Here is a 12,801-nt window from a genome sequence, read left to right on the forward strand (position 1 = left end):
TCTCTCTCTCTCTCTCTCTCTCTCTCTCACACACACACACACACACACACAACCTTTCTTCTTGCTCTGAAGAAAAGGCACATCTTCAGGGATTAGATAGGTTGGAAGAGGCTAGGGCAAGGAGGAATGGGAAGGCAATAAAGAAAGGAAAGACAATCACCCTTCAGGAGAAGCAGTTACAAAGATGGACACAAATTTACACACTGAAGATGAGAAGTCAACCGTGATAAGAAGGTAGTGTTGCTATAGGTTCTGCAGTGTTACATCAACCCACTACAGAGAAGTTGACGGTCTGTAGCCTCTGGTACATGATGTAAATAGCTGAGATAAGATACCGGGAGAAACTCTTGGAACCGTTCACCTACCAACATTTATTATTCATATTTATATATAGTCTATTGTGAAAATGAATCTTACCAGCAGCTATTCTGAGCAACGGGAAAATTTCAAAAGCTGTATCTGAGCTACTGAAAGAAATTCTGTGAGATAGATGCTTGTCTGAGAATCCACCTCCAGAGACCCCAACCTTCGAAGCCCAGATCCTCCATGGTACAAGAACAAACAAGAACACAGTGATGGCTGGCACTGTCTTCTTCTCACTGCCTTAGGTAGAATACTCAGGACAGTGCCCTGATCAAGGCACAGTGGTGGCACTGGACCTGGGATTCACTGTTTTGCACATCTCCTTAGGAAGGAGCAGGGCATACATTGGCCAAGATTGTAATCTTTCACAAATTACTTCTGTCAATATAATTCTGTCGGAATCACAACTCTAGCATTTAGCTTTTGATAACTAATAAGATAATTCTTACTAGAATCTGATCTCTCTCTCTCTCTCTCTCTCTCTCTCTCTCTCTCTCTCTCTCTCTCTCCCTCTTCCTCCCCTCTCTCTGTGTGTATTTGTGTGTGTGTGTGTGTGTGTGTGTGTGTGTGTGTGTGTGTGTGTCCAGAGGCAGAAACTGGCAGTCTTTCTTCATCCCTCTCCACCTTATTTTCTTTGTAGGTACACTGTCATTGTACCTGAAGCTCAATGTTGTGGTTAGAACAAGTGGCCAACACATTCCTTGAACCCACCAGTGTCTGTACCCAAACAGTGGGGTTATAGCCATGCATGGCTTTTAGGTGGATGGGGGGGGGATTTGAACTCAGATCCTCTTGCCTTCACAGCAGTCTCTCATTCCAACTTGATACTTATTATGAGGTCATAAAACTGTCATGATAGCCTCTTTTATGTTCATGTATAGCCTAACTAACACTTTTCTATAACACCTACATATAAGGGTAAAGGAAAAATTTTAACCTCAAAAGTACAGTTTTATGTCTTTTTTTTTTTTTTTTTTTTGTCTTAAGAATCAACTGGGTATTGGTTCACTGTGTTTCAAAGGTCTGCTGGAGCCAAACTACTGCCTCTCAGTAGACAAAGCAAAGCAATCGATATTAGCAAAATAACAAGCTTGAAGAGGCTTCTCAAGTGTTTTCCCTTAGTGGAGGGGGCATCACAGACATTAATAGAAGCACAAATATTACATTTTAACTCATCGTATCTTGCGATCATACTCAGCCTTAGCCCAGCTATTTTCTTGTCTCTTTGTATCTTATGTAAGTATAGTCAGAGCTACACTAAAAGTGACATGGCAGGGAGGAAAGACTCTAAACAAGGAGCTTGTGAGTGCCCAGGGGCAGGTTCTGCTGAAAGCAGTATCGTGTCCATGGAGAGGCATCGGCTTCCTATCCTTTAGATTCTTTGTAAAGAAATAAGTTGTACCCAGTAGAGACTATGATTAAGTCAGAGGATCATATGGGATAAGAGCCAATTATATTCATCAATTATTATATTTTAGGGCATTTTCTATCTTGCAGATCTAGGAGCAAAGTTCCTATGAAGAGGCCTCCTTATCAAACTGTGTGTTAGCATTAGCGCATTGGGAACATGGTTCACATCAGAAACCATATTCATGTCATTACTCCAGAAACAGTGGATTCAAAAGATGAATACATGGCTTGAGTCACTGGGAGGTTAAGGTCACATTCCTCTATTTGTTTTAACAAATAGTGGTCTTTAGAGATAGTCCAGCATGAGACTTTCCAAACTAATGGAGCAAACATATAAAGAAATCGCCATGCTCACATTTCTGGAAGTTTTTCCAAAGAAGTGGCTGTGGTTTCTCTCCCAAGTCCATCATTCAGGATAGCAATGGGCTTTGTGATGAGTTATAGACTGCCTGCCTTTCTGAGAAAATGAAGAGAAAGTGGATTTTTTTTTTTTGTCTTCTAGGGCTATGTATAAGATTTTCCTATTCAATGACTTTAGCTTCTCATATAAAGGTTCATTTAATGCTGTTCAGCCGTAAATTATTTTTCAGGCAACATCCCAATAAGCTTGGGGTGAGTTCTTACCTTAGTGAGTTTTGAGACTGAAGCATCCATTGGTCAGTGTGAACAGTCAGTGGATAGTATAAATACATCTGTGTTCTGCATGATAGGTATCTATAATGAAGAAAACAGTATTAGAAATGCAACTGACTATTGGCTAAAACAACTGGGGTTTCAAAGTCATTGTTTTCATGACTTTCTTCTTTGTCATCCCTGCAGGAGTCTACGGGTGGACCAATGGATTCTGGCAAGAGTAGGAGTTTGGAGACTACAGTGAAGAGAGTCTATCGCGATCCGCTTCTTCCGAAAATAAATACAAGCAAGAAAATGTCCACCTTAACAAATTCCCCCAACAGCCTGGAAGGGCCACCTGGAATTAAGAAGAACAGTGGAGAAACGCAAGCTGAAGCCTCAGCTGAGAGAGTAAAACTCACAAAGAGCATCAAAGAAAAACAAAATAACGAGTTAGAAAAGGTGGCCCTTAAACGGAAGGCTGACAGCGAAGAGAAGCTGGTGGGAAAGAAGGAGGCCAAGATAATGGAACTAGACAATCAGCTATTCACCACCGTACCTCTGCCTCACATCCCCTTAAAGAACATAATGGATGTGGAAATGAAGCTGGTCTACGTTGATGAAGAGGATGTGAGCTATGAGTTTGCCCAGCCTTACATGTGCCCTGGGCTTCAGGCAACAGGCCAGGCTGCCACCACGATGCCACCTGCAAGTCCCCGGGATCTCACCACCCTGCCACAGATTGACAAATGGCTTCAGGTAGCCTTAAAGGATGCCAGCTCTTGCTATAGACAGAAGAAATATGCCGTGGCAGCAGGACAGTTCAGGACAGCACTTGAGGTATGGGATTACAGTCAGTATAGATGCGCAGGGAGCCATGAAATTAAAAGCTGCAATTACACTGAGTGGTTCTGGCCACAATGTAATGAACAGTGGTCATGGGGTAAAATTATTTAACGCCAGAATTAAGAGTTACAAAGTTACATAAAGCAAGTGAGATGGGCCAGTAGATTACCATGCCTATTCCTGTTTAACATGCTTTTTCTGCTTGCAAACCCAGAAGGAAATGGCAACATATGTACAAATGTGGTTAGTTTTATAATTTAGGTATATACCTCCAAAAGCTATGACACATCAATACAGTGGTGATGTGTTAAATAAATCCTTTCTAAATGCAAGCATTCCTCAAGACCATAAATTGTACCTTTTATGTAGTCTTTGCAAGCAAACCCTTAGTTTTCAGCACAGGCTGATACTGTACGTGGTACACTTGGTATACAATGTTATACATGTTAGACTCCTTACAATGCTTGGTACAGATAACATCATTTTCCTTGACAGGAGCATCACTTCAGATATCCTCCTCATTCTAGTGAACTTTATGACTATTATGCCATCTGCAAGCATTAAGAAGGTGTTAGTGGACTGAAATAAACCTAGAAATTACTGTTAAACCCAGAATAAGTCGTGCAAAAAAAGTATGTGGTCTGACGACTCACTAAACTTGTAGATTAAGGAAATGCATATGTAAAAGTCCCAATGGCCCAGCACGATTGGGATCCCCCTATGTATTCTATTAATTGCAAAAACAAAAAGATAAAATAAAATAAAATAAAAAATAAAAAACCTCAGTGAATTCTAGATATCCCTGCTGAGCATGGAGACTTCAAAATATGAGTGAAAGAAAAGAAAGTGTGTTCCTTTTGTCTTTCATATTGAGAGGCTCAATATAGTAATATTACATAAATGTGCATCAAGGAACACCTTGATGGAGGCCAGAGGGAGGCCTAGAGATAATGTAAGGGGCTGTGGTATAGATTTACAGAGTAAAATATGTCCACTACTGCCTGCATGTTGAAATGTGTAAATCTAGAATGAATTACTAATAGGAAATAATCAACAGTGTTATCCCTAAATATTTAAGAAGGAACTGAGTACATACAAACACACACAAACAGAGAATTCATCTATTTTCATACAGGGTCATCCATACCCCAACTGGCAGCATAGTGTGCCATGTAAACCTTGAGGGTGTTATTTCTACATAACATTGCCATTAGTAAGTGCTGGCAACCTGGGCTATCTGCCATCCTCTGAGAGGACTCTCACCTCCTTTTCAGCCCCCAGACTTAGGACAGAATGCTCAAGCAAGACTGCATATAGAGCCCTGTACATTTCTTCAAGGGTCATCCCATTGCCTGCCGGTCTTTCTCCAATAGGCATGATCTTCATGAAGCAGGGTAAAAGAAAGGGTTATCTTTATATCAATGAAAAAGGATATAAAATTAAGAAATTGTGCTGTAAAACTTCAAGTTGGGACTATGTAAGAGTGTACAAGATACCAGTATTAACTGGAAGGAAATAGTCAGTTTTCCATAAAACCCAGCATTCATAATGCTAAAATTCAGCTCTGAGATTTAATGACTTAAACATGTGTTTGTGCTCAAAACCTGTACCTCCCTCTCCCTTCCCCCCTCCCCTCCCCCTCCCCTCCTCCTCCTCCTCTCCTTCTCCCTCTCCCTCTCCCCATCTTTGAGCTCTTCTTTCTCTACTTTTCCCCTTCTCTCGCCCCTGGATTTTAGGAAAGCTTTGGATGCTGACACTAATTACTGGTAATTAACAAAGGTAATTATTTTGAGACCAAAACTTTAGCTTAGACATCTGGCCTAGCTTTTGTTTAATTACCTTGGGAGTTAACTTTGAAATCTTCTCTAGGATGTCTCTTAATAAACAAAAGCTGCTGGGAATAGAAAGGTTTCTTCCCTTCTTTAACTCTTCTCATGAACTTAAACTTGCCAGTGTGATACATCCTTGGGGTTCTCAGATGCTAACACGTAGCACCGTCCTTTTCTCATTGCTTGATGTGGCTTTTAAGTGAGGCAGGATGGCGACAAGCTGAGATGACAACCAGGACACTAGAGAGAAGAATGCATCACAAATATCTGTGTGTGTAGAACTTAGTAATATTTATCTATAGATGACAGAAATTCTGAAATAAGCATCTGGTAGGAGATGGAGATATATTTGTTTCATAGAAGTACATCTAGCCAATAATAAGCACAGTATAATCTTAAGAATTTTATATATTATATATATATATAGTACATATATATGTACTATATGTACTACATATATAATATACAACATATATAATAACAAGCACTGCCCACAGTGCTGTACCCAGCACTCCTACTGCCCCCACTGGCCAGAATTTCATCATGTAACCATACAAATCTGCAGTGGGGGCCTGGGAAACAGTATTCCAGACATTGCTCACACTAGGAGGTTCTAGGACACAGGAAGCAAGATAGATAAGGAATCTCTCTCCCCAAGGGTCTTTATTATTAGAAACATATCAGAAAGTATATCCCAGGCTTGCTAGGTAAGTGGGACACTATCAGCTATGGCAGCATGCAGAACATGTATAGCTTGTGGTTGAAGACAGGACAAGCAATGAAAGAGAAAACCATGCTCTAGCCAAGGCTTCTGGAAATTTGAAAATATTTATTGATTGGTATGATATTTGCCAACACATCTAAAAGTCTTTTGTGGTAGTTTGAATAGGAATAGTGCCATAGGCTCATAGGCTTGAATGCTTGACTATTAGGGAGTGGTGCTACCTGACAAGACTTAGAGGTGCGCCTTGTTGGAGTGGGTGTGGTCTTGTTGTTACACAAAATACTGTTAGAAATGTATCCGAATAGCTTGTGACTATCAAACACAAAGGTGTTTTAGCCAGTGTTCTATTGCTATGAAGAGACACCAAGACCATGGCAACTCTCATGAAGGAAAGCATTTAATTGGGGCTGGCTCACAGTTTCAGAAGGGAGCATGGTGACACACAGGCAGACATAGTAGCAGAGAGTTCTATATCCAGGGTTGAAGGCAGCAGGACAAGAAAGACACTGGCCCTGGCTTGAGCATTTGAAATCCTAAAGCCCACCTCTAGTAGTTCACATTATTAAAAATTTAAAATTTACTCACTATCAAAATCATAGAGCTTCTTTGAGTAAAAACATAAGATTGGTTTTGTGGAATCACATTTGCATATTACTAAATGCATGCTACTAGTCAATAAATTACTTAGGTGCCAATAAAATATAGGAAAAATGTGGGCTAGGGAGAAAGCTCAACATCCTTGCTTCTCTTTTGGAAGACCTGAGTTTAGTCAGCAGCACTAATGTCAGTGGCTCACAAATGCTTGGAACTCCAACTCCAGAGGATCTAACATGCTCTTCTGGAGTCTGCAGACATAGATACACACACACACACACACACAGAGAGAGAGAGAGAGAGAGAGAGAGAGAGACAGAGACAGAGAGACAGAGAGAGACAGAGAGAGACAGAGAGAGACGAGACAGAGAGAGACAGAGAGAGACAGAGAAAGAGAGACAGAGAGACAGAGAGACAGAGACAGAGACAGAAAAAGACAGAGACATACAGAGAGGATATTTTTACATAGAAAAATATTAGTCAAACATTCTTGCTATACTCTTGTCAGAGGAATAATTAATAACAATTGCCAGCATCCAAGAATATAGTGATCAGGTGTTTCTTGTAACTTGCAGGGGAAATACTCAAAAGAAAAATTATCAAAGACTCTAGCTTTGTGGCCTGCACACTGATACTGTGGCCTCTACCTTAATCATGGGATTTTTGTATTTCAAAAGCTTCTACCTTCTGAATTAGAGCAGGTCTGCAGATACCCTTTAAGATTTACAGCTTCAAAGAGCTCCACTTGAACCAGCCTTAGAAAACAAGGTTTGTCCTCCACGACTGAAGCTGTCTGTTTTGATTGAAACACACAGGAAAGGACTCCAGGGGCCCTAATCTCTCTTATCTTGATGCCCAACTGACCTCACGGAGAAATAATTACTCATTACTCACAACACAAAGCTTGTTCTGTGTGTTGGGTGGTGTGATTTACATTCTGGGGGTATTTGTACTCATTCTTCCATTCTGTTCCCCAAATAAGCCATGACATAGGTTGTTGTCTTACTGTCGCTGCTGTGACTGCTCAATGGATGATCAGCCTAAGTGACCTGCTCATAGTCTCATAAAACTTGTGGAGCCTGGGTCTGAACACAGCTTGATTTCGCAACTTAGTAGCTTAATAGCTACATCTGCACTACTGGGAGAAAGTTGGTTGGAAATAGAGGATTCCAGAGGGAACACACCCCTGCAGAGTTGGAGACTACATTTAAACAAATCCCAGATGGCCCTTGGGCACATTGAATCTTGGGAGTGCTATGTTTGAGTGTGCCTGACTGAACCATTTACCCTGATGGTGTGGGTGTTGAATGCCCTCCACGGGACCATGTGATGGAGACTTGGATCCCAAGGTGACACTTCAGAAGGTAAATAAGGTAACCTTTGAGAGGAGTCGAGAGAGAGATGTGTGTAGGCCATTGAAGGGGTGCCTCAAGAAACTTATGGAATCCAGGCTCTTTCTTTCTCCTTACTCTCTGGATCATGGTGTAAGTGAATTTGTTCAGCAGTTCTTTCTGCCATAGCATGCTCTCACTGCTTCACCCCCAGGTAAAAAATGGGGCAGCCAAGCATGCACTGTGGAGCATAGCAACTTTTCTCTCTTCATACCTTGAATATCTATCTCAAGAGTTGTGATGGCAGAAAACTTGCACATTTGCCTCTGATTAGCACTCTGTAGCTCCTCTTCTAACACTCCTTTCTGCCCAGCAACTGGCCTGGAGGAAACAACATTCTTCCTTTGATCGGTTGTTTCAATATCAATCGTTCAGAAATTGAGAATTTAAATAGCAGTAAAAAAAAAAAAAAAAAAAAAAAAAAAAAAACTTAAGTTTTTGAGAGGCTGTTTTTTAGAGTTTTTATTTCTGTGATAAAACACCATGAACAAAACCAAGTTGGGGAGGAAAAGGTTTCTTTCAGCTTACAATTCTCAGGTCACTGAAGGAAGTCAAGGCAGGAACTCAAAACAAGATCCTAGAGGCAAAAAGGGAAGCAGAGACTATGAGGGAGTGCTGCTTACTGGCTTCCTTCCCCAAGGCTTTCTCAGCCTCCTTTGATATACACCTAAGGCCCCCTTCCCAAGGCTGGATGCCCACAGTAGGATAGGCCTTTCCACACCAATCAACAATTAAGAAAATGCACTACAGACTTGCCTACAGGGAACCTTTTGGAGGCATTTTCTCAACTGAGCGTCCTCTTCTCAGATAACTCCACCTTGTGTCAAGTTGGCCAAAGCAACCAGCTCAGTGGGTGGGGCTGGGAGAGGGTTGGGGTGGCAGGTCTGTTATGCAAGAGCATTACAAACCATTCCGTCACTAAGTGATCAAAGATGGAGCAGCTTAGCACTCCCCCCCCCAAAAAAAAACAAAAAACAAAAACAAAGGAAAACTAGAATAGAAAGAAAATGGAAATGTCAAACTCTGCAAATGGAGGACATTTTGAAAATGGATTACATTATAATTTTGTAGAAAGCTCACTAAGTTGTCTGTTTCTCATTTCACCTTAGATTAGTAAAGCATGGGAGTAAGAACCATCTTTTGGGAACCATTGTTCTAGAACACATTTCCCTTATGGTAATCTTTAAGTCTCCAAGACGATGGAGTCTGTACCAGGCCTTCTGATAAGATTACATCCAGTGTAATGGAATTTGGTAGGAGGCAGGTCCATTTTGGAGCCCATTCAAGGGGGTTTATTTAATGAAGTAGCAAAAATATCTCATTATAGGGCAGCCTCACCTATAATTGCTCTACTGAGAATAATTCTGTAGCAAGTCTCTAGGGCCTCACAATGTGGATATCCCAGAAAGCTAATTTAAATGGATTTTTAACACAGTATTGCTTTGTGCAGTAGAATCAGGTACTGAGTACCTAGGTGTTTGTATTACACAGCTGTGGTTTTCCTCCTGATTTCAATATACAGTTCTCTTTTATTATTTTTATTAGCATACCAAAAAATGAGGTACATTGTTACATTTTCATACATAGATCATTATACTTTGTTCTTATACCTAGCCATTGTCTTCCCCATCCTTCCTCTCTCCTTGCTAGATTCTTTCTCACACCATTAATCCCCAATTTACTGTCATTTCTCACATATATATGAAATATACATTTATGTGTGTATATGTGTACGTATATACATATATATGTTCATACATATGCATATATGCATACACACATATACATATATTCAGACCTCTTCGTCTGCTTTCACAGAACCCTTATTTTCATGTCCTACACACACACACACACACAAACACACACATTTAAATCTAAATGCTACATGTAAAAGAAAGCTGATATTTGTCTTTCTGAGTGTGGTTTATATTGCTTAACATGATGGCCCCCAGTTCCACTTTTCTGAAAAGGTCATAATTTCACAATTCACATTTCTTCACAGCTAAATGAAGTCATATATATATATATATACATATATATATATATATGTATATATATATATATATATATATTACACATATCCTGTCAGTGTACATACCTAGGCTTGTTCCAAATTTTGGCAGTGGTGACTACTAGGGTAGAAGTAAGAATAAATATGCAAGTACCTCTGTAGTATGTTGAGTTAGAGTCTTTCAGGTATATACCCAAGAGACACAGAGTTAGATCATAAAGTCTTTTTGAGAAACCTTCTACAGATTTCCATCGTCATCAGACAGGCATACATTCACACTGGGACTCTTCTTTCTTGGTATCCTCACCAGAGTTGGAGCAAAGTGTTTGCTATTTGTTCCTCTGAGTAGCACCATATTGAAAAGAATTTCAAAGATTAAATAACTAAGAAAACTATCCAATCAATAAATGAGCTAATGAATCAAATTGACAGTTCTCAAAGGAAGAAATTCTAATGGTCAATAAATATTTGAAAAAGTTCAACATGTGAAAATGTTCCCCTTTGGAGAAATGCAAAGTCAAACTGCCTTGAGGTCCAGCTCGTCTTCCTTCAGTGAAGAAAAGAAAGGAAGCAAGATCTGGGGGACTTGCCCTCAGCCCTGTTCTAGTTCAAGACACTCACTTTCAAATATGTCATCACAGTAACTCCTTAAGTTAGCTACTCACACCCCTTTTAGAGGCAAACAAAATAAAACAAAAACCTGGTGTTTTCAAAAGCTAAACTCCTTCCTTAAGGGGTCACACCCTGTCTACAGCAGGGCTCTTCACGCCCCAGATTCTTTGCTCTTCCCAAAGAAAGGTGTCTAAAAGTTGTATAGGGAGACTGTTAAAATTTCAGATCTGACATGCCTCACTTCAAACTAAGTTCCCAAATGCTGTCAATGGTGTGCTGTTCCAGGAGTCACTCTGGGTAGCAGGGGCCTATGCCCGGGCAGTAGTTGGCTGTCAGATGGCTGCTGTCACCCCTTGAGCACGTCATCGGATTACTGTTCTGTTCACCTACCATCACAACTCTAGGCAGCCACAAAAGTGCACGGCTGTAATGAGCGTGCTGCTGAGTTTTTGGAGTCAGAATCTCTGACCTTTGCTGTCCTCCTAGGTGCTCTTGCGGATGGACTTTCTCTTTTCCTCAGAGTGCAGTGAGGGAGAAAATGACAGTAACCTGTGGCCAAATGCTGTCACGCAGGGTCTCAGCCACTGCTTAACTCAAACCATGACGAAAGCATAACTTATGTACAAGTTAAAACAGAACTCAACTTCTTGAGCCTCACACAATGTATTTAAAACTTGAAAGTTTAAAATGTCAGCATTCCAAAGGGTTTGCCCAAATGCTTGTTAATAGCTTTGTTAATCCATAGCCCTTCTCCTGGGTGATTAACACTGACAATGTGCAGCCCTAAGCACTTACCTAGGGTGCACACAATTCTGGGTTTGGTCTTGAGAACCAGGAAACAAAAAATCTAATCTGCTTTTAATTATATTTACAGTTGTCCAAACAATAACCCAAATAATGCATTGTTCTCTACTATATTACTCTGTTGGAAAGAATGATCCCCATCAAAGGCTGTTGTAAATGATTAGCTGTTTGTGACAAAAATACAAGCCTTATCTTAAATGCACAAATCAGGAAGCCAGAAATAGTTCATTTTCTCTCAGTTGCCAGGTATAAACTGTTGAACTTTGTATGCTCAAGATTAGACATTTCAGTTTTTGATTGTTGCTGGGTTTGTTCATTCATAACCAATAAGAATTTAGTGATTAAAGGACCCTTGAAAATGTTAGCAAATTTTTATGGCAGAAAAAAAATACATAGCCTGTGTTTCTCTTGGCCTCAAAAATAAAATAATAAACTGAGTGGTTTTCTTTTCCTAAGTTTGTTCATAGACAATATTATACATGCACACAATATTCACTGATTACCCTCATTCCAACCCTGTCCATCTCCAGCCCATCTGCCCTCTTGCCTACAAATTTCTCTCTCTTTCCTGTCTGTCTGATTTGTGAGCTAAGGATGTTAGCCAGTGACAACATGGGTTTGCAGGTGTCCATCACAGCACAGAGGGCTCAGAAGTGGGGACACAACTTAAGCCAATGATTACCTCTCTCCCAGAATCTACCAGGAACCGATAGTTCTAGTTCAGCAGTACGGGGTTGGGGCACATGAGCTCTTTCCTCCAAGCATAACTAACAAAACCAATTTTCTGCATGTTCATTGAGAGTAACCACAGCTTCTTTGAGTTCCTGACTGTAATGAAAGGATGGCTTTTCATAGCCCTGTTCTTTATCTTCCACCTAGTACATTCTTCTGACTCCATCTTTCAAAATATTCTCAGAGCATTAAAGCAGGTGATATGGATGAATTCTTTAGGATCGGTCCTCAGCTGTCACCAGTTCTCAGCATCTTTGGCAACAATCTGCCTTCAGTGTGGTTCAACGCAGAGAGAGCTTTCTTTGATCAAGGCTGAGAGTAGTTTTTATATATGGGTATAAATGGATATTTAGAAGGCAGTTTGATGTTATCCAGTTTATTTAAACAATAATAAGCATCCCATTAGACCTATGACCTCTCCAGGCATGAGTTGTTAAACAGGCTAATAATACTAGGCATGGATTCTCTCCTGTGGGAGCAGAATTCTAAGTAGTTGGAAGATGGTTGATTGCCACCATAATGGTTATGTCACTACTGCATGGACAGGCCCATCTTGTCTAACAGATTGGTTTTGTATCTCTTAAGGTTAACGGGAATAAAAAAAGTGTTTTTTAATAATTAAGCATGAAGAAAATAGATCTCCTGAAAAATTAAAATTTACAAATATAAGAAAAAAAGGTATGAACCAGAGGACTCATGTAGCCTCAGGTGTCCTGCCAAAGGACATGGAGTCTGATGTTCTCTAGGCATGTGTGTGAGCCTGGAGCATGCAGCTTGGAAACTGGGGATCTCTCCAGGAGGAACCAAGAGACAAGTGAAACATGTATTCTGCCAGAAGCAGTGTAGGGCATCACTTGAAGTCATTAATACAGA

At 40.3% G+C, this 12,801-nt stretch overlaps 1 protein-coding gene across 1 annotated transcript in view; it reads left to right on the top strand.

The window, feature by feature from the left end:
• Spata16 (spermatogenesis associated 16) overlaps positions 1-12,801 on the top strand; it is a 306,178-nt gene that overhangs the window by 26,525 nt on the left and 266,852 nt on the right. The window contains exon 2 of the mRNA XM_021158236.1: positions 2,593-3,225. Within this exon, the coding sequence (XP_021013895.1) occupies positions 2,611-3,225 (615 nt within the window). The 5' untranslated portion in view covers positions 2,593-2,610. The remainder of the gene's footprint in view (positions 1-2,592; positions 3,226-12,801) is intronic.

Source organism: Mus caroli, chromosome 3, assembly GCF_900094665.2.
Source record: "Mus caroli chromosome 3, CAROLI_EIJ_v1.1, whole genome shotgun sequence".
Taxonomy (NCBI): domain Eukaryota; kingdom Metazoa; phylum Chordata; class Mammalia; order Rodentia; family Muridae; genus Mus; species Mus caroli.